The sequence below is a fragment of the Sturnira hondurensis genome, unplaced genomic scaffold, assembly GCF_014824575.4.
Source record: "Sturnira hondurensis isolate 20B ecotype Veracruz unplaced genomic scaffold, ASM1482457v3 Scaffold0001918, whole genome shotgun sequence".
Classification (NCBI taxonomy): Eukaryota; Metazoa; Chordata; class Mammalia; order Chiroptera; family Phyllostomidae; genus Sturnira; species Sturnira hondurensis.
Genome location: NW_028074549.1, coordinates 1,054,259 through 1,081,139, shown reverse-complemented (window position 1 = coordinate 1,081,139; position 26,881 = coordinate 1,054,259). Strand labels below are relative to the sequence as shown.

The window sequence follows — 26,881 nt, the reverse complement described above, 5'->3', positions numbered from 1 at the left end:
ACTGGAAAAACTTTTGGGGGTTGAGGTCCTGGGAGAGGCTCCCAGGCTCAAAGAGAGTTTGTTGGAGAGACCCACAGGGTCCTGGAGAATGCACAAGCCTACACACCTGGGAACCAGCACCAGAAGGGCCCAATTTACTTGTAGGAAGCAGCGGGTGGGGAGGGGGGGGACAGAAATCCAAGAGAGCAGAACAAGCACCATTGATCTCTCCCTGACCCCGCCCACACATACAGCGTCAACACACAGCAACGTGGGTTGCCCCGCACTGGTGAACAACTAAGGCTCCGCCACTCATACACAAAAGGCACAAGCTGACCAAAAAATTATGGCTCAAACAGAAAAACAAACCAAAGCCCCAGAGGCAATACTTTTAAGCGACCATGGGATAGCCAACCTATCAGATGCACAGTTCAAAACTCTGGTGATCAGGATGCTCACAGAACTGGTTGATATTGGTCGCAAATTAGATGAAAAAATGAAAGCTACACTAAATGCAATGAAGGAAAATGCACAGGAAACCAATAGTGATGGAAAGGAAACTGGAACTCAAATCAAGGGAGTGGACCAGAAGGAAGAAAAAAAATGACCAAACAGAAAGGAATGAGGAAACAAGATTCAAAAAAATGAGGAGAGGCTTAGGAACCTCCAGGACATCTTTAAATGTTCCAACATCCGAATTATAGGGGTACCAGAAGGGGAAAAGAAACAGCCATGAGTGGAAAACTTATTTGAACAAATAATAAAGGAGAACTTCCCCAATCTGGCAAAGGTAATAGATTTCCAGGAAGCCCAAGAAGCTCAGAGAGTCCCAAAGAAGTTGGACCCAAGGAGGAACACATCAAGGAACATCTTAATTACATTAGCCAAGATTAAAATGAAAGAGAGAATCCTAGAAGCAGCAAGGGATAAGGGGACAGTCACCTGTGGGGGCCCGCCAGGCCACAAGGGGATCAAGGACAGAGTTCTCCACTGTGAAAATGGTGGATGAACTTGGTTTCTGGTCCCTGGAGCCAGCGGGTACCTTGACATTTTCCTAACCTTCTAGTTCCCAGCCTTGAAGGATATAACAAGATTTTGGCATGAGTGTCATGTTCCAAGACGGTTATGAGAACTTCTTGCCCTTTTGATAGCTTAAGGGAGTGCACGAACTTTGAAAAACAACATTGTTTCTAGTTCCTTGCAGTCTTGCTTCAGGCGTTAACAGTTTGTATTTAAGACAGCTGTTCCTTGAATAAAGTTGCCATTTGCCAGCAGAGCATTTGGTCCTCTCCATTCTTTTAAGTCCCTCGCCTCACCTCGCGACCACCCTTGCTGCGGCGGCCTGCAGCAGAGTGGCGCCCGAACAGGGACCCGGAAAAAGGGGGTCTGGGGGGACCTGAAGAGTCCTAATCGCGAGGATAGGGGAGCCCGAGAGGACCGCTGCTACGGGAGCCCGGTAAGTTAAAAGTAAAAGTAGCAGGGAGCGGGGTTGGAGAGTTCATAATCATGGGGATTTCAAACTCATCAGATCGGGGACTTTTTGAACAAGTCCTTTGCTCCTTATTAAGGGGGCGAGGCATTGCTACCTCTAAGAGTCAAATACATCATTTTGTAGATTTTATTCAACAAGTTTGCCCCTGGTTCCCGGAAGAAGGTACTATTAATATGGAACTTTGGAAAAAGGTAGGAGAACGTATTCGTGAACACTACCGTGCTCACGGTCCAGAGAAAACTCCTGTTGATGCATTTTCTTTGTGGACACTAGTGAGAGATTGTCTTAGAGGAGATTCTGAGTTTGAAAAATGGGAACGTGGGACTCGCGGTAGTTTGCGAGCCACTCGTTTGGCAGAGGATCTTTCTCGCTCTCTACCTCCAGTGCCGACTGCCCCGCCTCCAACGACTTGGGAGTCGCCACGGTATGAGGAACCTGATCTTAAGGTGGCGACTGATCTTAAGGTGGCGACTGATTTTAAGGTGGCGACTGTTCAATCGGGGCCGCCAAACCCTGACGAAGTAGATTGGGGAGATCTAGCGGGTCAAGCGGCCGCCTATGACCCCTCTCATGGGGCTTTTCTTAACATAAAGAAAGTAGATGAGAATCCAAAGGAGACAGAACTGGATTTTAATTTTAAAGACCTCCTTCATCTTCTTCAGACTTTAAAAAAGCAGACTTGTGAAACTAAGGAGGAACCAGTTCAGGATACAGTCCCCATAAACCCTTCTTTTGAAGACCCTCTATTTCCAAAAAATCCTACCACCCCATTAATAGCTCGAGTGGGATTTCGACCGAATCCTCCTCCCAATGATGTGAGCGCATCCCCATTACAGATGGCGATGCGGCGGGCATTTCATGAGGGCGAATCCAGAGAAGGATTTTCCTCTACCCCTCATATTTTCCCTGTTATCCAACAGCAAAACCAAGGCCAGCAGTGGCGAGATTACGAGCCCGGATAGCTCAGTCGGTAGAGCATCAGACTTTTAATCTGAGGGTCCAGGGTTCAAGTCCCTAGATGGTATGATCCTCATTCTCCTAAACTGTTAGTGTCACATTCCTTATTTGTTCTTAACTTTTTAACTTTGGATGTAGAGGGACGCTCCGCGGCTGATCGGCATTGGGGGCCGCGTATGCGACATTACCCGTTGGTTTATTGGAGAGACCCCATAGATGGCTCTCGTCATGGACCTGACCCAGTTTTAGTCTGGGGCAGGGGGCATGTTTGTGTTTTTCCAACAGACGCAGAAGCCCCTTGTTGGCTTCCCGAACGCTGTGTCAGACATGCCCAGAGGCAAGATGAACCGGCTGCGGAGACGGCTAGCACGCCTGACAATACAACCTCGTCTCAACCACCCGGAGCGAGCTCGGAGAAGAATCCAACGCCTAGCGATTTTGCTGAGCCTTTTGTGGATGCTGAGGATTCAAGTAAAGACTTCATGAAGAGTATTGGGCTTTTGTCCCTAATCCCCCCTAAGTCATCCTGTGACCTGGAATGATAAGGACTTTATCCCTGTTTACGTTAACAACACTAAAGTTTTAGGACCTCCTTCTATAGGGCATGTTATTCCAATATCTATACTTTATAACTATACAGGATTATCTACTACCGTACCCATTTGTTTTTCATTAAATAACAATAATTGCACTCTTATCTCTAGATACGCCGATTGGGATGGGAATTTCACTGATGGGACTCATTGGGGTGTGGACTTGCTATACCTTCGACGGAATGTTTCAACTACCATTGTAGGACCAGGAGATCCTCCACCTGATATCCCATTGTGTACACAGAAAACGCCGTCCCCAAGTCAATTGGGACCTGCTTGGAGGATTTGCCATTTCAACTATACCATCTGTGATCAAGGACTTTGTGACTGGAGCGATTACCACCCTGGAACATTCAGACCTATGAACCTATTGTATGGTATATGGACTTGAAACAACCGTACATTTCAGAGTATGCTATGGAGGGCGGTTGCTGCCCTTCAATATGTTACTATTGCTAAGAGAAATGTTCAGTGGGTTCATTTAGGAAACCAGGATGCTATAAATGTTTCTGGAACTCAGAAAAATGTTTCAATTATTGCTTGCGTTCCAGATCCATAAGCTTTTGTAGCCGGAAATATTCAACTCATATATAATCAAAAGTATAACTTAAGCTGTCATAATTGCTTCCTAACCAATTGTTTAAATGCATCAATGAATGTTACTTCGTTTGCCGTTATAAAGCAACCTGCCTTCGCTTTTGTACCTGTTAACCTTTCAATCCCCTTGTTTAGTGATCCAGGGTATGCTATTATTAAGGCTACTAACGATTTGATTTTAGCCCGATCAAAAAGATTTATAGGGACGCTTATTGCAGGAATTACCACCCTGATTGCCCTCATTGCGACAGCAACTACAGCTGCTATTGCCCTAACTGAAGGTGTATAAACAGCAGACTTTGTTAATGAGCTAGCACATAATGTCTCTATTGCCTTTCAAACCCAAGAGGACTGGGACCGAAAAGTAGAACAGAAATTGAATGCCTTATATGATACTGTTAGAATTGTTGGAGAAGAGTTAAACTCACTCGAGGTTCGGTCTTCCTTGAAGTGTCATTTCATGTTCTCTCATATATGTGTCACCCCCTTTTCTTATAATTCAACTAAGTTTCCATGGGAAAAGGTTCGCAATCATTTGTTAGGGATTTAGCATAATTGCAATTCTTCTTTAGACCTTGTTACGTTACATAGAGAGATTCAGGATATGATCAGTGCCCCTCCTTTAAACATAGATATTGCTCGAGATGCTCAGAATTTCTTGTCCGATTTATCCAAGCAGTTTCCCTCTTTTGGACATTTTTTTTATAATTGGATAGGTTTTGGTATCTTCGTTATTCTGCTTTTGTTGTGTATACCTTGCATCATTCGGCTTTTTATCAAACAAATCGGTGGCTTACACGTAGACCTCAAAAAACATAAGCTGAACATGACAAAGGATGTAGAGCCAGTGCGCTATATAAAATAAAAAAGGGGGAAATGTGGGGGCCCGCCAGGCCACAAGGGGATCAAGGACAGAGTTCTCCACTGTGAAAATGGTGGATGAACTTGGTTTCTGGTCCCTGGAGCCAGCGGGTACCTTGACATTTTCCTAACCTTCTAGTTCCCAGCCTTGAAGGATATAACAAGATTTTGGCATGAGTGTCATGTTCCAAGACGGTTATGAGAACTTCTTGCCCTTTTGATAGCTTAAGGGAGTGCACGAACTTTGAAAAACAACATTGTTTCTAGTTCCTTGCAGTCTTGCTTCAGGCGTTAACAGTTTGTATTTAAGACAGCTGTTCCTTGAATAAAGTTGCCATTTGCCAGCAGAGCATTTGGTCCTCTCCATTCTTTTAAGTCCCTCGCCTCACCTCGTGACCACCCTTGCTGCGACGGCCTGCGGCAGTCACCTACAAAGGAGTTCCCATCAGACTGTCAGCGGATTTCTCAAAAGAGACCTTACAGGCAAGAAGGGGCTGGAAAGAAGTATTCCAAGTCATGAAATCCAAAGACCTACAGCCAAGATTGCTTTATCCAGCAAAGCTTTCATTTAGAATTGAAGGATAGATATAAGTGCTTCTCAGATAAGATCAAATTCAAGGAGTTCATCATCACCAAGCCCTTATCATATAAGAAATGTTAAAGGGATTTACCTAAGAAAAAGAAGATGAAAAATATGAACAGTGAAAGGACAGCAAACTCACATTTATCAACAACCACACAAAAAAAAAAAAGCAAACCAAGAGGACAGCTAGATCAGGAGTGGAACCATAGAAATGAAGAACACATGGAGGGTTAGCAACAGGGGAGTGGGAGGAGGAGAAAGGGGGAGAAGGAACAGAAAATAGCATAGACAGTAGGTAGAAAATAGGGGGAGGGCAAGAATAGTAGGGGAAATATAGAATCTAATGAACTTGAGACACATGGTCATAAACTAAAGGGGGGGAATGGTGGGGGAGGGGGTGTGCAGGGTGGAGGAGAATGAAGGGAGGGAATAGAACAAGTGTAATGGTATAATCAATAAAATATATTTTAAAAAAAAGAAGAGAAAGGAAAAGAGTGAGACAGAGAGGAACACAGGTATAAAGGGGGAAAAATGAATAAATATGTATCAATAATAACCTTAAATGTTAATGGATTTAATGCTCCAATCAAAATACAAAGAGTAGTTGAATGGATAAGAAAACATGACCCACACAAATGCTGGTTAGAAGAAACACACCTCAGAACAAAAGACATACACAGACTGAAAGTGATGGGTTGGAAAGAAATATTCCAAGCAAATGGACAGGAAAAAAGAGCTGGGGTAGCAATATTCATATCACACAAAACAGACTTCAAAAAAGCAGCCATAAAAAGAGACCCCGAAGGTCACTTCATAATACTCAAGGGAAAAATCCACCAAGAAGACATATACATTGTAAATATATATGCACACAACATAGAAGCACCCGAATACATAAAGAAAATCTTGGAGGACTTCAAGAAAGATATTGACAGCAACACAGTTATAGTAGGGGATTTTAACCCCACTATCAAAAATGGACAGATCTTCCAAACAAAATATCAATAAAGCATTGCAGCACTGAACAATGCCCTAGGTCAAATGGACATAACTTATACATACAGAACCTTTCATCCCAAAGAAACAAAATACATTCTTTTCAAATGCACATGGAACATTTTAACAGATACCCTACGTGATAGGACACAAAACAAGCGTCAAAAAGTTCAAGAAAATTGAAAACGTAGCAAGCATTTTCTCTGACCACAAGGGACTAAAACTAGAAATGAACATCAAGGAGAAAACTAAAAATACTCAAATTTATGGCGATTGAATAGCATGCCATTAAACAATGAATGTGTTAAGAATTGCATCAAGGGAGAAATCAAAAAGTTTCTGGAAACAAATGAAAATGAATTCACAACATTCCAAAACTTACAGGACACAGCGAAGGTAGCCCAGATAGGAAAGTTCATAGCAATACAGGCCTACCTAAAAAAGATAGAAACATCTCAAATAAGCAACCTAAGCCTAGATCTACAAGAACTGCAGGAACAACAACAAAGACAACCCAGAGCAAGTAGAAGGAAGGAAACAACCAGTATCAGAGCACAGATAAATGACACACAGACTAAAAGAAGAATTCTGAGATCCTAATCCCCAAACCAGATAAAGATATAACAAAGAAAGAAAACTTCAAGCCAATATCGCCGATGAATATAGATGCTAAAATCATCAACAAAATATTGGCAAACCGCATCCAGCAATATGTCAGAAAGATCGTACACCATGACCAAGTGGGATTCATCCCAGGGATGCAAGGATGGTACTGTATTTGCAAATCAATAAATGTAAAACATTACATAAACAAAAGTAAAGACAAAAATCACATGATCATATCAACAGAGCAGAAAAAGCATTTGATAAGGTACAGCACCCATTTATGATTAAGCATGCAGCAAGGTGGGAGTACAGGGAGCATTCTAATTAAGGCCATATATGAGAGACCTACAGCTAACATCATACCCAATGGGCAAAAACTAAAAGCTTTCCCACTAAGGTCAGGAAGAAGACAAGGATGTCTGCTTCCATTTTCTATTCAACATAGTATTGGAAGTCTGAGCCACAGGACTCAGACACGAAAAAGAAATAAAAGGTATCTAAATTGGAAAGTAGGAAGCAAAACTGTCATTGTTTGCATATGACATGATAGTGTACATAGAAAATCCCATAGACTCCACCAAAAACTACTCTATCTAATAAGGGAATTTGGCAAAAACAGTGGGATACAAAGTCAATATTCAGAAATCAATGGCATTAATGTACACCAATAATGAAATATCAGAAACAGAAATCAGGGGAAAATCCCATTTAATATAACAACAAGAAAAATAAAGTATCATAGCTCAGTGGATTGAGCACAGGCCTGCGAACCAGAGGATCGCAGTTCAATTCCCAGTCAGGGCACATGCCTGGGTTGCAGGCTTGTTCCCTGCAGGCCAACTCCCAGCAGGGGATGCTCAAAAGGCAACCATTGATGTTTCTCTCCCTCTCTCCTTCCCCTCTAAAGATAAATAAATAAAATCTTTAAAAAAATAAACTCTCTATTTCCACAAAAAAGGTTCTGTGCTACTTTATAAAAAAAAAAAGAAAGAAAAAGAAAGTACCGAAGGATAAACCTAACTAAGAGGTAAAAGACCTGTATTCAGAAAACTACACAACACTGAAGACAGAAATCGAAGAAGACACAAACAAATGTAACCATACACCATGTTCATGAACTGGAAGAATTAACATTATCAAAATGGCCATACTACCCAAAGCAATTTACAGATTCAATGTAATCCCTATTAAAATACCAATGTCATATGACAGATAGAGAACAAACACTTCAAAAATTTATATGGAACCATAAACGACCCCTAATAGCTGCAACAATTTTGAGAAAGAAGGACAAAGTAGGAGGGATCACAATATCTGATATCAAACTGTATTACAGAGCCACTGTAATCAAACAGTCTGGTACTGGTATAAGAAAAGATACATAAATCAATGGAACAGAATACAGAGACCAGAAATAAACCCAAGTCTCTATGTCCAGTTAATATTTGACACAGCTAGCAGAAGCATAAAATGGAGTAAACATAGCCTCTTCAACTAACAGTGTTGGGAGACCTTGATAGATACACGCAAAAAAATGAAACTCAATTACCAACTTACACCATACACAAAAATAAATTCAAGGTGGATAAAAGACTTAAACATAAGTCATGACATCGTAAGAGTCCTACAGGAGAACAGGCGGGAAAATCTCAGATACTCCATGTAGTAATATTTTCACTGATATGTCCCCTAGAGTAAGGGACATAAAGAAAAGAATAAACAAATGGGATCTCATCAAAATAAAAAGCTTCTGCACTGCTAAAGAAAATAGCATTAAAATGAAAAGAGAACCAACTGTACGGGAAAACATATTTGTGCCAATAATTTGTGAACCCTTGGACAAGTGTTTGATCTACAAAATATATAAAGAATTCACACAACTCCACTCTAAGAAGACAAAAAACCCAATTAACAAAAATGAACAAAGGACCTGAACAGACATTTCTCCAAGGAGGACATACAGAAGGTCCAGAGACATATGAAAAGATACAGCATCACTAAATGCACATTAAAACCACAATGTGATACCACTCACACCACTCAGAATGTCTATCATAAACAAATCAACAAACAACAAGTGCTTGAAAGGATGTGGAGAAAAGGGAACCCTAGTTTAGTGTTGGTGGGAATGCAGACTGGTGCAGACACTGTGGAAAAGAGTATGGAATTTCTTCAGAAAACTAAAAATGGATCTGCCCTCTGACCCACCAATTCCACCTCTGGGATTATACCCTAAGAACCCTGAAACTCCAATTAAAAGATCCTATGCACCCCAAAGTTAACAGCAGCACAATTTACAACAGCCAAGTACTAGAAGCAACCTAAGTGCCTATCAGTAAATGAACAGATCAAAAAACTACGGTACATTTACACAAAGGAATACTACATAGCAGAAAGAAAGAGCTCCTACCCTTTGCAACAGCATAGATGGAACTGAAAGCATTATGCTAAGTGAACTAAGCCAGGCTGTGAGGGACAAATACCATATGATCTCACCTATAAATGAAACCTAATCAGCAAAACAAACAAGCAAGCAAAAATACAATCAGAGATGTTGAGATTAAAAACAGACAGTAACCAGAGGAGAGGTGGGAAGAGATAAAGGGGGGGAAAGGGTGGAGTGTTTTGGGGAACATGTACAACGGACACATGGACAAACCAAAGAAGGGTAGGACGAAGGGTGGGGAGTGGGGATGGCTGGAGTGAGGTGGGTAAAACGAAGACAACTGCACTTGAACAATAAATAAATAAATAAATAAATAAATAAATAAATAAAAGAATATATATAAATGATGATTAGTGACACTGAGAAAAATAATAAAAAAAGAAAAGAAAACTTAAGAAAAATTAGAATCTTTACTTGCAAACAAATCTTGGAATTTAAAAATTCACACTAAGGAGAAAACTTCCCTGATAATTCCTCAGTCAGTAACCAGTTAATTCTCAATGGGGTTATCCAAGCAAAGTGCTCTTCCTTCCATGATCTAATTAAGACACACACATCATGAAAAAAATAGACATTTCATTGAAAGAGGAGATGGGGAGGTGCAAGGGGAATGAATGCAGAGACAGCTCACCTCACCATTGTCCAGAACAGCCATGGATGAGGTCTGACCACAGGCAATGCCTACTACCCTCTTAATATGTAAACAGTTTGTAACTTTTCGAGGAGTTGGTTGATTTGCTGTGGATCCAGATCCCACCTGGCCACAATTGTTATAGCCCCAAGCAAATACCTATATAAGAGAAGGGAGGGGGGGGTGGAAAAAGGAAGGCATGGTAAGGGTGAAAATTCTACATCTAACTACAATAAAAATCACAAAATAAAAATAAACCCACTTCAAAGAGTACTTACAATGTGCTAAAGGGCTCTACATGCTTTATTACATTAACCTATTTAATCCTCATAGCAATCATATAGGGTGACCCTGGGATAGACACTGTTATCTTTCCCATTTTATATATGGAAACACAGGTTAAATAACTTGCTTGAGGTTCCACAGTTAGCAAGTAGTAGAAGTAGAATTTGAACCTAACAAAGTCCAGCTGTGCTCTTAAGCACTATGCTGTATTGCTTCTACAATAATGGCAGCTATATATGTTTTTTAATCTGGCATCGATAATAAATGAAGTATACACTACATAAGTAAAGTGACATGAAAAATTCTCCTTAACTCTTTGGCCATAAATATTCTTGTTTTTTCATGGAACCTTTTGAAACCATACTATGCTTTTTCCCTGTTTCACTAATCACCAATGCTGGACATTCACAGCCTTTTCTGATGATTCAGGACCGTAAACATTTTAATTATCAATCATAATTCCACGTGATAACATAGTAATGCTCCCAAGTACCATGGAGACATTCTATCCCTGCAGAAATGATACCACGCTGTCCGTCTACTGTCGGTAATATTTTCTCTGAGTTCTCATTTGCTGTCTCTTAGCTCCAAGCAGCTCCCCTCATCAACTGTATCCTACTTATTACTTTTGGCCTATGATCTGCCATAAGCTAAAAATCATATTTCTAAGAGAGAGAGACACAAACAGATCTCTAAGCTAGTTAAAATCTAGTAACAAAGATGAAAAAGAACCAAAAAAGCTACTTTAAGCTAACTACCAACTTTCTGATCTATCAAACAGGAGTGTGATCAGAGAAAAGAATCAGAAGGGGAATGTTAGCAGCAGAGGAAATAACTTCTAGACTAGGAGAACAATTAATGAAAGTGGATTCACAGGAATATCTAGTATAATGATATAAATATTTAGCATAATTACCCAAAGTAACAAATGTTTAAGGTGACTATTACCAGGAATCTATACAGTACAAATTAGCAAGTTCTAATTTCAACAATCATTTTTCTGGCACTTCTCAAACATCTCCAGTTCCCTTGTAAGGCAGCTGTTTTTTTATTTTTAAAATGGGGACTGTGGTTGTATTAATCAAGAAACAGACTACGAGACAGTGGGTTCTGGGTTATAAGGCTGACATGCTAGACTAGCCCTAGCATATCCCAGCAAAGAAACCTCAATCTGCCTGAGCTGTTTTGTTTTTTTCATGGATAACTCATCCTATTTCATAAAAATCACTGTAAGACTACTGAAGGACTTTAAACAGGAAACAATATAATCTGACTTGTATTTTAGAAATAACAGAAGATAGAGAAGTAATACTGGGCAGGTAGACCAATTAAAAATCTATGGAATAAATGAGATCATAGCAATAGTCCAGGCAGATGACAAGGCTTGACCAAAGGTTATGGAGATGGAGAGGAACAAAATGATATGAGATTGGAAAGTAGAATCAATAGGATGAGTAACCTTTAAGATAAGGATGAAACTTGTATGGTGAATGTTATTTTCTATGATATCATTACATTTACTGAAAAGCAAAATACACCTTATGGGATGGGGTCATTTAAAAAAAAAAGTACAAAACACTGCCAAACACTCTAATTTGTAGTCTTAGCAAACAGCACAAAACTCAGATGCCGTAAGACTAAGTCTGTCATCAAAAGAGTAGTCTTGATCACATAATACAGGATGTGTTCGAAAAAGAATGTGTTCCTACAATGTTTTTAGCTATGCACACAGGGCTACTATGTTCACACTATACCAAGTACAATATGGTCATTATTTTTTTTTAAAGCAAAGCACTTCCACAATAGTTTAATGGTAGAAACAACCCAAATATCTATCAACAGATAAATGAATAAAATGTGACATATACATACAAGGGAATATTTTTTAGCTTTTAAAAAGGAAGGAAATTCTGACACATGCTACCACATAGATAACCTTGAAAACATTATGCTAAGTGAAGTAAAGCAGTCACAAAAGGACAAATACTGTATCATTCGACTCACAGATATAGAAAGTGATTGCCAGGGGCCCTGGGAAGAGGAAATGGAGAGTTAATGTTTAATGGGTACAAAACTTCACTTTGGCAAGGTGAAAAGAGTTCTGTGGCCCTGGCTGATTGTGGCTCAGTGATTGAGTGCCGGCCTGTGAATCTAAGGGTCGCTGGTTCAATTCCTAGTCTAGGGCACATGCCTGGGTTGCAGGCCACGTCCCCAGTGGGGGATGCGCAAGAGGCAACCACACGTTGTTTCTCTCCTTCTCTTTCTCCCTTCCTTGCCCTCTGTTTAAAAGTAAATAAATAACATCTAAAACAAAAAAGAGTTCTGTGGATGAACAGTAGTGATGTTTACACAAGGTGGAAGTACTCAGTGGCCCTGAACTGTACACTTAAAATGGTTAAGATGGTAAATTTTATATTATGTGTATTTTACCACAGTTTAAAAATAAAGAATAAAAGCAAGGCACTTACCTCTCCATCAGCTGCCAAAGCCACTGAATGATGTGAGCCACAAGCTACTTCAACCACTTGCTTGATCAAGAGATTGGTACAGACTTGGATGGGAGCAATGCCTTGGTTGGTTGTCCCATTCCCAAGCTGGCTATATCCATTGTGGCCCCAGGCATAAACAACTCCATCTATACAAGATGGCCACATACAAGGAATCAGCTCCAAGGAGAAATGGTAACCCTTGTATTTTCTTCCTCAATGAATCCTGAAAAATTCTTTCTCCAACCTTAATTTATGTATATTGCCCTTCCTCTCTATAAAGTAACTATACATGAGGGGTAGGAGAAAGAGGGATGGATAAGAAAACAGGACAGACAAGATGCAAAACTGTTAAAGAAATTGGTACTAATGTAGAATATCAGCTTTATAGTCAGAAGTCATCTTAAACAGATACAAAAATGAGACCTTTTAAACACTTTGAGTCATCTCAATAGTTTGTGTGTCAGATACCAAACAAAAGGCAGATAACACAGGAAAGTTCAATATGTACTAATCTTTACCATCATTTTACCAAATATCAAGTCTCAGGGAATCCTCAGGGGTATGTGTGTGTGTGTCACTCACTCACAAAGTATAGTGGAAAGAAGTGTATTTTTTGTATATACTATATAAAAAAACTGCAGGCCCACTCTCAAACAGACTATTAGTGTAAAATCTGGCTTAATTTTTTTAACGGCTTTATCTTTTTGGGATCCCGATAGAGATCACATCTCTGTTATATGTCTTCTCTGGAAGTAGCATTGTTCCATGCATTTCCTCCTTCAGCGTCCTGAGTATCAAGAGCAAATATCCCAGAGTTACAAACTTTTCTCATGTCTTCCCCATGGTATTAAAACACTCTGACTTTTTAATGACAATCTACATCTGGCAATGACAATATCCAAAAGAGATAGCAGAAATTCAAGTGATATTGTCAGGCTGCTAACTCACTGACAACAGTCCCCTAGCAATCAGGGGACAGATACTCATACTTACATAGGTCTCTAATTATCTCCTCTAGAATGACTATAACCCAACAAAATTAAGGTCCTCTTCCAGGTAGTACAAGCCAGATCTTGAGAACATCTGAAGTGTACCTCGGAAGAGGTTTTCCCTATTACAAAAATTGTGATAGAATGTATAAATGGGAAATTTTATCATAAGAAGGATAAGGCTCAAGACTGAAAAAAGAGTATAAAACCTAAAAAAAATCCACAATATTATGTTAAAGTTATATCAAGTGATAGAAATGCCGAAACTATGTGTGTATTAGCTCCTAAAAGATAAAAAAATATATACATGAACAGAAATATATACCTTGTTCTTGGATAGTAAAATTCCAATCATAAAGATACTAGTTTTCCCTTTATAAATTTAAAAATGTAAAATAATGGTAGTAAAATGCCTCAAGTTACTTTCTAGAGCTAGAAAAACTGAATAAAAAGTTCAATGGAAAGAACAAACAAGAATAAATAGAAAAACCTCTTCAAAAAAAGAAGATAGCTAGCTCCATCAGTTATTAGAACCTATGAAAACTTTCTAAAACTAAAATACTAGGACATGAACAGACAGACAAACCAATGGAATGGAATGGAAAGTCTAGAAATAAACCAACTATATACGGAAATAATGGACTCTTTTACAAGTTGGACTGATACAGTTGGACAGTGATATTAAAAAATTAGATTCAATCCTCATGCCATGCACCATAACTTCCCAATAAATCAGACATTTAAATGGAAAGAGTAAGACCATATAAGAACTAAAAGGAAAAAAATTATAAATTATCCATAATCTGGGAGTAGGGAAAATTTCCCTATAACACAAAATCTAGAAGCAATAAAAAAGAGTGATAAATCTAGTTATATTTTTTTAAAAACTTTACATGGAAATAAACTACATGAGCAAAAATAAATAAATATTGGGAAAAATATTTATAATTTATATTACTGAGTTAATCTCTTTATAATCTGCAATATAAAAAGAGCTTCTAAGAAAACAACCAAGAAACCTATAGAAAAATGAATTGATGCTCACAGTGAAAGAAATGTAAACAGGTCTTAACCAAGTACTGAATTTTGCCATGTATAATGTGCAGCCACATTTTTGTGTGCATTATAAGTGAGATTATTATACCCCATTATTATACCCATGTATAATGAACGTCCTCATTTTTACCTCAAAAATTGGGGCAAAAAGGTGCACATTACACACAGCAAAATACTATATATATGAAAAGATGCTCAACGTCACTCACAAGGAGAAAAATGCAAATAACAGAAGACGGGATTTCCACTAAACAAGGCTGATCTACTTACTACCATTGTTGAATGCCCACTACAACAGTAACAGAACCAGTGCAGAGCCTCTGATACAGCACCACACATCAAGAGACCATCTAACTATCTGGTAGCAAGATGACTCCAAATGGACCCATTCTATCCTGGAAGGAGCAGCCATTCATATTGACAGGAATCAACATGCAACCCAGATACGGGTTTCCTGAGCACAGGGCCTCAGCCAGCACCACTTATCTGAGGGCTTACAGAGTATTTAGTCCAGTGACATAGGATCCCACAAAAGGTCTTAACAGACCAAGGGACTTAACTTTATAGCAAAAGCGGTGTAGCAGTGCTCTCTGGTCCTATCATATACTACAGCATCCAAAAGCTGCCTACAGGAGATAGTGATAACAAACTGGCCTGGCACCCAGGTGACCTTGGTAGTCTTCTGGAGTACACTTGCCCAGTAAAGACAGTAAACAGATATGTGCAGCAGCCACAGCCAGAGGACAGCATGGTCAGGGGCTCATACTCTTTAGAGATGTGAATCTGGGTCACACAATCAGGTAAGCCACCCAAGCCAGGTGCTAGCCAAATATGAAGGTAATCCAGAAAGTTTCTAGAGGAATGAAGAAGAGTAGTAGTTGTGGCCAGGAAACCAGCTGCAGAGGCTGTGATATATCCCCCTAAAGATCTTATAAACTTCCCCTAGGAAAAGAGGCCCACCAGAATCCTGAAGGAGATATACCCAAAACATACAGGAAGATGTGGATCTAAACAGCGCATGACAGAGACCTAGTGAATGCTGTGCTGTGTTGCTCAGGTGCCCCTCAGGATGAAGGACCTACTCCCCAGATGTTGACAGTGTTACTATAAGTCCTCTCCAGACTGGCCCTTAGCAATTACTTTCTTGTTAATACAATATTTTACTCTTTAAAACAGCATATGTATATCCTTCTTCCCTTTTTACTTGATGACTCACAGGAAAAGTTAACTCCTTCATGAGATGGGTCACAGTCCCAATTCTTAGAAAAGCTTTCAAAGCAACCAAATCCAATTGGACACAGCTGGACACTGTCTCTCTAACATACTAAGGATGACACTTCAGGATCACTTGAGAATTGAGATGAGCAAAATTACCCAAGGGTATATAACAGTAAAGCAATACAACGTTAGAAGGGAGAGTAGGCAGTGGGGAAGAGAGAGATTAGAGGGAGGCAAAGCAGCATCCTATGAATCTCTGACCTTTAAGGAAACTCAGTATAGCCTTCACAAACTGGACACTGAGTTGGAGAAGTGACCAGAAAAAAATTAATTTTACAAGTAATCCGATTCAATGTTGCTTCAGAAGACAAAAAAAAATCCACAAGCCATAGGCATGTCTGTGAAATAATACCAAATAAATACTGATCTTCAGAGTTGTCACCAGGTGAGACTAGCTATTCAATTTAACAACATAGCCATTTATCGAAATATTCATAAAACACCCTTTAGAAATACCACATAGGCCAATAAAGAATGGAGAATTTAACACATGTTTTTATCTTCATTCACTCCCAAATCCTACTGAAATGACAGTAAGGGATAGGAATGGGGAAGGCATAAACACTCAAGGACAAGAAAAATAAGTAAGAAAACACAACAGGAGAGATGTCAACAAAATTTGGGGAGCTGGGAAGCAAACTGGTGTGGTAAGTAACATAGCAGAAGAGAGAAGGTGACACTACATAAGCAAAAGGGGCAGCCAATTCCAGCCCTGGAATTTCACAGAGGCACAGGGACCACAGGAGATACATGAGCAGGTGCAACTGAAAACAGGTAAGACTCCAAATCCTCATCTTCTTCCTAGGGGGTCAGGCAACTACTCTGCCCCAACCCTGGAAAAATACAAGAGACTTATGGCATTTACATGCTGTAAATTTCCTATAGTAACAGTAATTCAGCCCAACTTTTCCCTTTAACCCAAATCTGCTTCCTTCCCTTCCCCGAAGTAACACAACAAAGAAAATAAGACCAAAGGCTCTGGGGAAAAAATTAGAGAAGCTCTGAAGGGAGCAAAAAGGCACTGTAGTGAGGAAAGAAGAACTGGAAGTCCCCATACTACACACTGAGATCCCTGCCCTTCCCTTGCACAGTATCTAGAAAGCTGGCAAATACTAACACAAAAAGGAAGCCACCCTACAGAAATTCATACACTGACATAAGGATCATCCTGAATGAATAGTTATTATCTCCCAAAAGTGAAGCTCAGGACTTGGCAAGTCCCACCCATGAACACAGAACTTCAAAATGTATATTAGCACCTGGCTCTTACCTGAAAACAGCCAAGTATCATCAAACTTTTAAAGAAAATCTCTTAAAAGTCAGAGAGCAAAACAAGCAAAAACAAAAAAGAATCGGTGGAGGTTAAAAAAAAGAAACACTAGGAAAACAGAAAATAATTTTTAAATAAACTATAATTATTACCTCAAAGAAAAGATACTGAATCCATGAGACAAGAACAGGAGACTCTAGAAAAGAATACTTAGAGAACAAGAAAGAGAACTTGGAAATGTAACAGCAGAAGTGTTAAAAATTCGACCATGAGGGTTGTAAGATATGTTGAAGAAATTTCTCCTAAGAAAAATTCCAGAAAAGAGAAAACAAAGAAAGGAAATTGTCCATAAAATATTATAAGAAATCTTTCCAGTAATAAAGTTATTTCTAGATTGAAGGACTGACAGAGTCACCAATATAGTAAATTAAACATTACCCACATTAGAGTATATTATCATGATTATTTCAGAATACTTGGAATAAAGAAAAGATCCTCAGACTTCCAGAAAGGAAAAAAGTCTAATGTAAAATAACAAAAGTCAGAATGGCACCAGATTCTCATGAGTAGCCCCTGAACCTTAAATGGTGCAACGACTTCAAAATTCTGAGGAAACATGATTTCCATTTAGCAATTCTAAGTCCTGCCAAACCACTGATCAATTGCAAGGGTAAAATAGAGACATTTTCAGATAGGGTCCCAAAGATTTCTCTTACACTCCTTTCTTTAGGAAGCTACTAGAGAATGTGTTTCACCCGAATGAGGGTACAATCCAAGGAGGATTATAGGGCACAAAGAATAGGGGATTCAGAGAAGACAACGGTGAGGGGACTTTTAAGGATAATGGTGAAATAAAGTTCTAGAGTGACAGTTTTTTGACAGGCTGAGAATGACAGCCCAGGCTGCAGAAGATACAGAGGCTCCAGAGATGATCTGACATGCTCGGATGTACTGTGAAGCAATACTGCCCTGTAGAAGCGCTGGGGTACATGGTAATGATAAATGTATTAAAAAAAGTAAGTAAATGAACCCCAGAAAAGCAAATAGTCATATAAGAAAGGAGGTGGACTCACTTCTAGAGTTCTAATAATGCAAACACTGAACAATGACTTTATCAAAATAGTGCTATCACTATATTGAAACAATAAGTGGAGGGAAAGTAGAGAAAAGAAAGCTAAATCCTACCTGCCATCCTAAAAAGTCAAAGGATAATATCTAAAATTAAAAACTGAGAAATATCACCATAGGCATGTTAATTAAAAAATATGAAATTAAATATCAGAAGAAGCATCTGAAAGTTAAAAGTGGCTCCTTCCAAAGAGCAGTTTCTAAGAGTGAAGACAGCTAAGACAGAGGTCCTTTTCCTTTTTACTAAAAGCCATACACTGCCCTGGCTGGTGTAGCTCAGTGGATTGAGCATGGGCCTGTGAACAAGACGATTGCAGTTCGATTCCCAGTCAGGGCATATGCCTCAGTTGTAGGCCAGTTCCCAGCAGGGGACGCACGAGAGGCAACCATACATTGATATTTCTCTCCCTCTCTCCTTCCCTTCCCCTGTAAAGATAAGTAAAACTAAAAAAAAAAAAAAAAAAGCCATACACTATTTTATGACTTAAACTGTTTTATTTTTTAAAATTTTTTTATTTAATTATTTTTCAAGTACGGTTTTCTATTACTCCCATCCCATCCCATCCCCCATGCTCCCCCCCTCCCATTTCCACCCTTCTCAGTTGTTGTCCATGTATCCTTTATATATGTTCCTCTAAATCCCTCCCCTATTTCCCCTGAAATTCCCTCCCCTCTCCCCTCTGGTCAACTGTCAGCCTGTTCTCTATTTCAGTATCTTTGGTTATATTTTGCTTGCTTGTTTGTTTTGTTGTTTAGCTTCCTGTTAAAGGTGAGATCGTATGGTATTAGTTTATTTGTAGACAGAAGGCAAGGGAGGGAGAAAGAGAGACAGAGAAACATCAATGTGTGATTGCCTCTTGTGCATCTCCTACTGGAGACCTAGCCTGCAACACATGCATATGCCCTGACTGGGCATTGAACCTGTGACCCTTCGATTTGCAGGCTGATGCTCAGCCTACTGAGCCACACCAGACAGGGCTAAAGCGTTAAACTGTTTTAAAATAGCATGACTGTAAAACATACAATACAAATATATTTATTTATATACATGGTATATAATGCACAGCGTGTTTAATATATATTGTATAAAATGTATTTTAACAATCAAAATCGAATTACAATTAAAATTAAAATATTCCCACAAGAAAATCAGATATTTATATTTTTGTGTTTATTGTTTATTTATATTGATATTTCAATTATAACATTTGAGATAGTCAAAACTGTATAATCTGGATGCTAAAAATAATTCCAAAAGAAGAGTTATAATTTCCTAAAATCACCACTTTGAAGAAAACCAAAAATTTGAATGTATATGTTTTAGTATGTTTGCTCTAAAAAAACTGCCTCAAGTATTTATGGTAAGAAATCAGTGACTTGTTAAAATTGATACATGTTCAGGAAAAAATTAAGTAATTAGGTCATAATGGATAACAGGCTGAACCAGTCAACAAAGCTGTAACTGCCTCAAAGAGCCAATGTGATGCTGGAAGGCATGATTATATGACACAGAAGTCAGATAATCCCCTCATTATGCTCAACACCAGTTATACTCTTACTAGACAATCATGCTCAGATCTGGATCTCACAGCTTGAGAAAGATGCAGACTAGTTGGAGTGATATGAGTTAAAAGTAGTTAAAAAGCTCAATACTCAGAAGACCTATGGCTACATCCAAGGAAGCTCGCGTAGTCTGGAGACAGAAAGGCAAGGAAGTAAACTGTCTCCCAGATGCCACACTATAGGATCACCAATAAAAAGCTGAGGACCTCTGCTAGAAAGAGATTAAGAGAAAGAGAGAACTAATATATCTAAAATACAAAAGGAAGAACTTAGGTTATAAATAACAGAGTTTCAGAGAGTTCTGGAGATAAACTCATCAAAGACAAATGAATAGTCTCCTTCTTTAATGATCTTGGGAAGGCAGAGAGAAAGGGGAGAGGAATCTATCACACATTTTTTCCCAAATGGCGCCCACAGGAATGCCAGGGAATAACTAAGAGTTCTTGAATTCAAAGTTCAGGAGTTACACACAAAAAGGAAAACCAGTTTTATCTGTGTTTGTAAAAATGTGCCAAGTAAAACTTTAAATGTACCGACTTGTTATTTGTGATAACAAGTTGCCTTGTTATCACAAATCTAGTGAAAAATTAGACTGGAAGGACCACTTCATTTTTTACATCTAATCTTCCACAACTTTACATAAGTAGCCTAAAACCTCAGAAGTTTGCTTAATTTGCAAGTCATCCTATGGCTGTTCCAGAGTTAGACAGTGTTTAAATTTCAACTCTCAAAAATTAATGAATGAACCATTAGAAATTAATTATTTGATCGAGCCCCACCTCCTTTAGCTTAGAATTAACTGCTTAAGCCCTGATCAGTGTGGCTCAATAGTTGGTTGGGCATCATCCAAAAAAATGAAAGGTTGCCAACTGGATCCCTGTTTGCGGCACATGCCTGAATTGTGGGTTTGGTTCCCAGTCAGAGAGCACAGATGAGAGGCAACAGACTGATGTTTCTCTCACATTAAGTTTCTTTCCCTCTCTTTCTCCCTCCCTTTCCCTCTCTCTAAAAGCAAAACCTTTTTTGTTTTTTTCAAAGAATTAACTGCTTGAGAAGACAGAGGTATAGGTAGATACACTGTGCCTCCTCACACAACCGGAAGAAAGACAACAAAAAATTTAAAAACAAAAAACAACCAGAACTGCCAGAAAATTGAACTGTATGGAAGTCTGACAATCAAGGAGTTAAAAAAGAAACATTTATCCAGACTGGTAGGAGACAGGCAGCAGGGCCAGCAGGGACTCATGGCAAGGTGGCAGCTGGCAGACCAGGATGGGCAAGGTGGTGCTGGTGGACTGGGCAGTCTCAGATTAGTGTGCAAATAAATCGAGAGGAACAAGTGGGAAGCAAGACAGACTGTGCAACTGAGGGTTCCAGCATGAGGAAATAAAGCCTCAAAATCTCTGATTGAAAAAACCTGTGGGGGTTAAGGAAGAGGGAGAAACTCTCAGCATCACAGGACAGTTTGTTGGAGAGACCCACAGGGTCCTAGAATGTACAAAAACCCACCCACCGATTAATCAGCACCAGAAGACCCCAATTTGCTTGTGGGTAGAGGAGGAAGTGACTGAAAGCCCCTGAGAGCTGAGCAAGCAACACTGTTCCCTCTCAGATCTCTCCCCCACAACACAGCAAAGTGGGATGCCCTGCCCCGAAGAATATCTAAGGCTTCACCCTTTACCACATAACAGGAGTGCCAAGACAAAAAAAAAATGTCCCAAATAAAAGAACAGATCAAAGCTCCAGGAAAAAATACAACTAATCGATGAAGAGATATGCACAAATGCACAGTTCAAAACACTGGTAATCGGGATGCTCACAGAAATGGTTAAGTATGGTTGCAAAAAGGAAAGAGTGAAGGCTATGAAAAGAGAAGCAAAGAAAAATGCACAGGGAACCAACAGTGAAGGGAAGAAAACTGGGAATCGAATCAATGATTTGGCCCAGAAGGAAGAAATAAACATTCAACCAAAACAGAATGAAGAAATAAGAATTTTAAAAAATGAGGAGAGGCTTAGGAATCTCTGGGACAACTTTAAACATTCCAACAACCAAATCATAGGGGTGCCAGAAGGAGAAAAGGAACAGCAAGAAATTGAGAAAATAGTGAAGGAAAACGTTCCCATTCTGCCAAAGTAAACAGACTTCCAAGAAGTCCAGGAAGCCCAAAGAGTGCCAAAGAAGTTAGACCCAAGGAAGCACACACCAAGGTACATCATAATTACATTACCCAAAATTAAAGATAAGGAGAAAATCTTAAAAGCAACAAAAGGAGACAGTTACCTACAAAGGAGTTCCCATGAGACTACCAGCTGATTTCTCAAAAGAAAACTTACAGGAAAGAAGGGGCCGGAAAGTAATTCAAAGTCATGAAAGGCAAGGACCTATGTCCAGGATTACTCTATTCAGCAAAGCAATCATTTAGAATGGAAGGGTAGAAAAAGTGCTTCCCAGATAAGGTCAAGTTAAAGGAGTTCATCATCACCAAGCCCTTATTATATGACGTGTCAAAGGGACTTATCTAAGAAAAAGAAGATCGAAAATATGAACAGTAAAATGATAACAAACTCACAGCTGTGAATGACTTAACCAAAAAAACAAAAACAAACTAAGGAAACAACCAGAACAGGAACAGAATCACAGAAGTGGAGGGTTATCAGGGGGAGGAGGAGGAGGGAAGAATGTGGGAAAAGGTACAGGAAATAAGAAGCATAAATGGTAGGTACAAAATACATTATGGGAGATCAGGTATAATATAGGAAATGTAGAAGCCAAAGAACTTATTTGTACGACCCAAGGACATTAACTAAAGGCGGGGAATGCTGGTCAGAGGCGGGTTACAGGACGACGAAGAATAAAGGGGGGAAATGGGACAACTGTAATAGTATAATCAATAAAATATATTACAAAAAAAGAATTAACTGACTGATTTTCCACAAACTGAAAAGCTGGACTTATTCCCTCTTTACCTTCGGTGCTGAGAAGAACATGTGGTCCACTGCCATAACTAAGGCTTTTAATCTTCTTTCCACATAAAGCTTCTAGCTTTTTGGGTATAAGTGTACTCTGGTTATCTCCAATTCCTAGACAGTTACTGTAGTTCAGTCCAAATACAAAGACCTAAAAACAGACAGTTCTGTTTGAGTCGTTTGGCTTAAAGTTACATAAAGACTCCCTTTTTCACTCTGAAAATAAGGCACATTCAAGTTCAATTTAAGAGCTCAACAGACAGAGAAAGGCTAAAAAGGTAAAAAAAAAAAAAAAAAAAGTGAAACTCTGCTGACATTACTTAAGTTTCAGAATGTTTAGCTATAGTATGAAACTCAGAGTAGCAGAAATGGAGTGGTATTAAACCAAGAAACTGAAAGAAAACACAAATTATATAAAAAAGAGTGTTCTTTTATTCCCCACCTTTTCTCAATCTTCAAACTGAATGCTTTAAAGCTGGTTCCCAAAATAAGCCCTAAAATTAAACTCCAGATTTTGAGAGATTCTTACCTCATCACTGTTGGTAACATACAGTGCTTCATTGGCTGAGGTGCCAAAGACACATGCTTTCCGAATAGATGCAATTTCCTGAGGTGAAAGCAGAGTGAAGATTGGCCACTTTCCTACATCCACCATGACTCTGGCTTCAGGCAATTCCTACAAATGCACTGACATCTCTGCTGTAACAAATAAAAAGGATTACAAGCAAAAAATTAAAGAACTACTAAACTAATTTTATAAGACACTGCTAATAAAAGAAAACAAAAGCTAATTCCAAACTAAACTATCCACCTTTGGTTAAACAGATTGTTCACTTTCCCTAGCAACACTGTGTAATCCTTCCACCTTCAGATCTGGGCCTTTGCCTATAACAGGAGTGAAACTTTCTACAACCAGTTGTTTGTCTTGAGCACTTATAAGGCAGTGATAATCTGTTATATGCATGTGCATATGCAAGCACACAGCAGATAACAGAGGGAAGACAAATGTGCTGGATAAAACCAGGATCTCTCATCAGGAGGGTGAGGGTAGGGTGTGTGTGTGTTATAAAAATCAGAATCTTAATCTCTACCTCCCCACTTTCCAATTACCAGCTCCAGTATGCACTGAAAAACTCCTCACTCCTGTAGAATATCACTGCCACACCAAGCCACTAGTTAACAATGGGAATGGGTCACCCCTCAGATAGTTTAGAGTGAAAATATTAAGAAGCACTAGCCTAAGATTTATTGGATAAAATAAAGTATTATATCCTGGTCCCAATTTATATGATCACATTTTCTACATATACACAGACCATATTTCATTCCACACTGAGAAAGTTATTTGAACAAGGTGAGACAATTCACCCTAATTTTGATGATGCAAGTAGCAATTAGCTTAAACAGTATCCAATAAAAAGTAGAGAAATGTACAAAGTCCCTTAAAACTTTAATTTGATATGTTTAAGGAGTTTTACACAAAGAATCCTGGTCATGGCTTCAATTCTTCCAGGGTTAAAAAGTATTTCCAGAAATTAACAGGGGGCAGCACAAGCACAAAACTCTATTGTGCCAAGTGAATTTCCATTCTGGCTCTCAGCTGTGGAATCTGAAATAGAACCAAACAGTTGGTAAATACAACCACAGTTCCCTAGGAAGGTACAGAACTCCTGAAGTTCCTTTCTACTCACTCTCTTCTCAGACCTCTAAAAATAGCCAAGAGAGGCTGGCTGAAGACTAAGATCTTTTTCTGGCTCCAGCACTGACAACATCTAAAAGTATGCTTCAGAGCTTGAGCATACTTAGCCAAGGCCTCAGTTTCCACCACCCAGGGAGATTTTTACCATCAGCACCAATTTAGATGACAAGAATCAGATGTCTGCTATGCCCCAAGTATCACATCACATATTCAATAAACTTAATACACTATTCCCTGTCACTGCACAGCCAGCCAGATTCCTGGAATAACATTGGTATGTTCTGAAAATTGGGCATGCAAGAGTGTATATATATGTGTGTTGGAGGGAACAGGTAAAGGATTTAGGGGAGGGTAAAAGCTAATATATAAACATGTTTAATTTTTTTTGTTTCAAATAGTACAAAGGAGTATAGGAAAGTAAGTCTCCCTAACCTCCCTTTCAGACCCTCTCCTCAAAAGCAACCACTGTCAGTACTTTTCATTTATGTAGGTGTGTGGAAGGTGTCCCCTCCTACTTAACAGCACATCTTGCAAATCATTCTATATTAGCACATGTAGACCTACTTCATTTCTTTTTCAATGGCACTGCAGAGCATTCCATTACACAGATTTAACAATTTACCTGTTTCCACTGGGAAATTTAAGTCACTTCCAGTCTTTTGCTTACATAAATAGTACTGCAGTTACTATTTGCATGTATTATTGTATATATCTATATTTTTAATACATAAATTTCTAAGGTAAACTCCTAGAAATGGAACAGCCAGGTCAAAATTAAATAGCTGGTTTACCTTTAACAGCTATTAAAGTAGTACCAACATATAAAATAACCATCCATCTATGTCATCACCTGTTTACCCACACTCTTATTACACAGTGTATTATCACAGGTCTTAGTTTTGTTTAAACTTCTATTCCTCCTATGATGAATGAAGTTGGGAATCATTTTTAGAAATAATCACAATAGCAACAGCAGCAAATATCTCTTCGGCCCTTTGCACCAAGCACTATTCTAAATATTTTACATTTATTAGTCATTTAATCCTCACTTTAGAGATGAGAAAACTGAGGCAAAAAGATACTAAGAATTTGCTCAAACTAATAAGTGGCAGTGTGAAAACCTGAAGCCCTGCAACCTGGAGCCACCATGTGCATTCTTCACCTGTTGGGCTCACATATTTAAGAGCCCATGTACCGTCCTTTTATATGAAGTCCCTATTTTTTTCTACTAGACTGTTTTTCTTTTTCTTCATTATAAGTGTTCATTGTATGATAAGAAGATTGTCTGAAATATTTTAGAATTAACAAAAAGATGCCCCCAAATGGCCTGCTCTGTGCCTCTTACAAAACAGGCAAGGAAAAGAGTCACAAGAAGTAAAACAGTGTACATGTCTATGAAGTCAAAAAATTCCAAGAAAACCCAGAAGCATATTTTCCTGAATATGAATCAACCATATCAAAGTTAGTCTTCAAAATTTAATATTTTCTATTATATAGAATTGAATTTGAAATAAATAAAGAGGGGGAGAAGACATAAAATTAATTAGCCATAATATAATATTTACCATCTTTAAAATTATAACACAAAGGGATATTACCATTCAACATGTAATTTCCTGAGAGCAGTACAATTATTCTGAAAGTATTAATCAGTTACAGGCAACTCTGCCTCAAGGGTCTGACAATCCACTGAAAAAATCAAGCTAACTTTCTTTCTTTCTTTCTTTTAAATTACTAAGCCTGTTTTTTTTTTAAGACTGTATTTATTTATTTTTAGAGAGAGCGAAAGGGAGGGAAGAAGAGAGGAAAAAAAGCAATGTGTGGTTGTGTGGTTGCCTCTCATGTGTCCCCCACTGGGGACCTGGCCCACAACAGAAGCATGTGCCCTGACCGGGAAACCAACTGGTGACCCTTTGGTTTACAGGCTGGCACTCAATCCACTGAGCCACACTAAGGGCCAAGCTGACTTTCATAATGATAGATTATATGAACTGAGTATACCCATATTGCTAAATTACTTGAAGCTTTATTTTACAAGATATTTCTCCAAAGACTTGTAATATAAGAGTCAATGCCATGACCAGTGTGGCTCAGTTGGCTGGCCCACAAAGCGAAAGATTGCTTTGTGATCAGGGCACATGACTAGATTCCAGGTTCCTCCTGGCAGGGCACGTGTGAGAGGCAACCGATCCATGTTTCTCTCTCACATTGACATTTCTCTCCTACCCTTACCCTAACTCTAAAAAGAAATAAATAAAATCTTTAAAAAAGAGAATCAATACAAAAACCAAGTCATATATCTTCCATATCCACACCCATCATAGAAGCAGAAAGTAGCCCTGAGGTCTGTGTTTAGTTTCACGTTTACTTTCAATTACTTTAATCAATCAGAGTAGCATGCCACTTACTCTTCC

The 26,881-nt window shown here is 38.8% G+C and overlaps 1 protein-coding gene across 7 annotated transcripts in view; it reads right to left on the bottom strand.

Annotated features, from left to right (window-relative positions):
- RCBTB1 (RCC1 and BTB domain containing protein 1) overlaps nucleotides 1-26,881 on the bottom strand; it is an 84,387-nt gene that overhangs the window by 45,720 nt on the left and 11,786 nt on the right. For 3 of the 7 annotated variants that reach the window (XM_037037838.1, XM_037037815.1, XM_037037846.1), the window contains 4 exons: nucleotides 23,298-23,467; nucleotides 22,769-22,919; nucleotides 12,495-12,661; nucleotides 9,742-9,900 (listed from right to left, as the gene is read on the bottom strand). In XM_037037838.1, the coding sequence (XP_036893733.1) occupies nucleotides 9,742-9,900; nucleotides 12,495-12,661; nucleotides 22,769-22,919; nucleotides 23,298-23,423 (603 nt within the window). In that variant the 5' untranslated portion in view covers nucleotides 23,424-23,467. Of the gene's footprint in view, nucleotides 1-9,741; nucleotides 9,901-12,494; nucleotides 12,662-22,768; nucleotides 22,920-23,297; nucleotides 23,468-24,246; nucleotides 24,378-26,881 lie in introns of those variants that run through there. The other 4 variants (XM_037037823.1, XM_037037830.1, XM_037037849.1 and 1 more) reach the window with 3 other exon arrangements.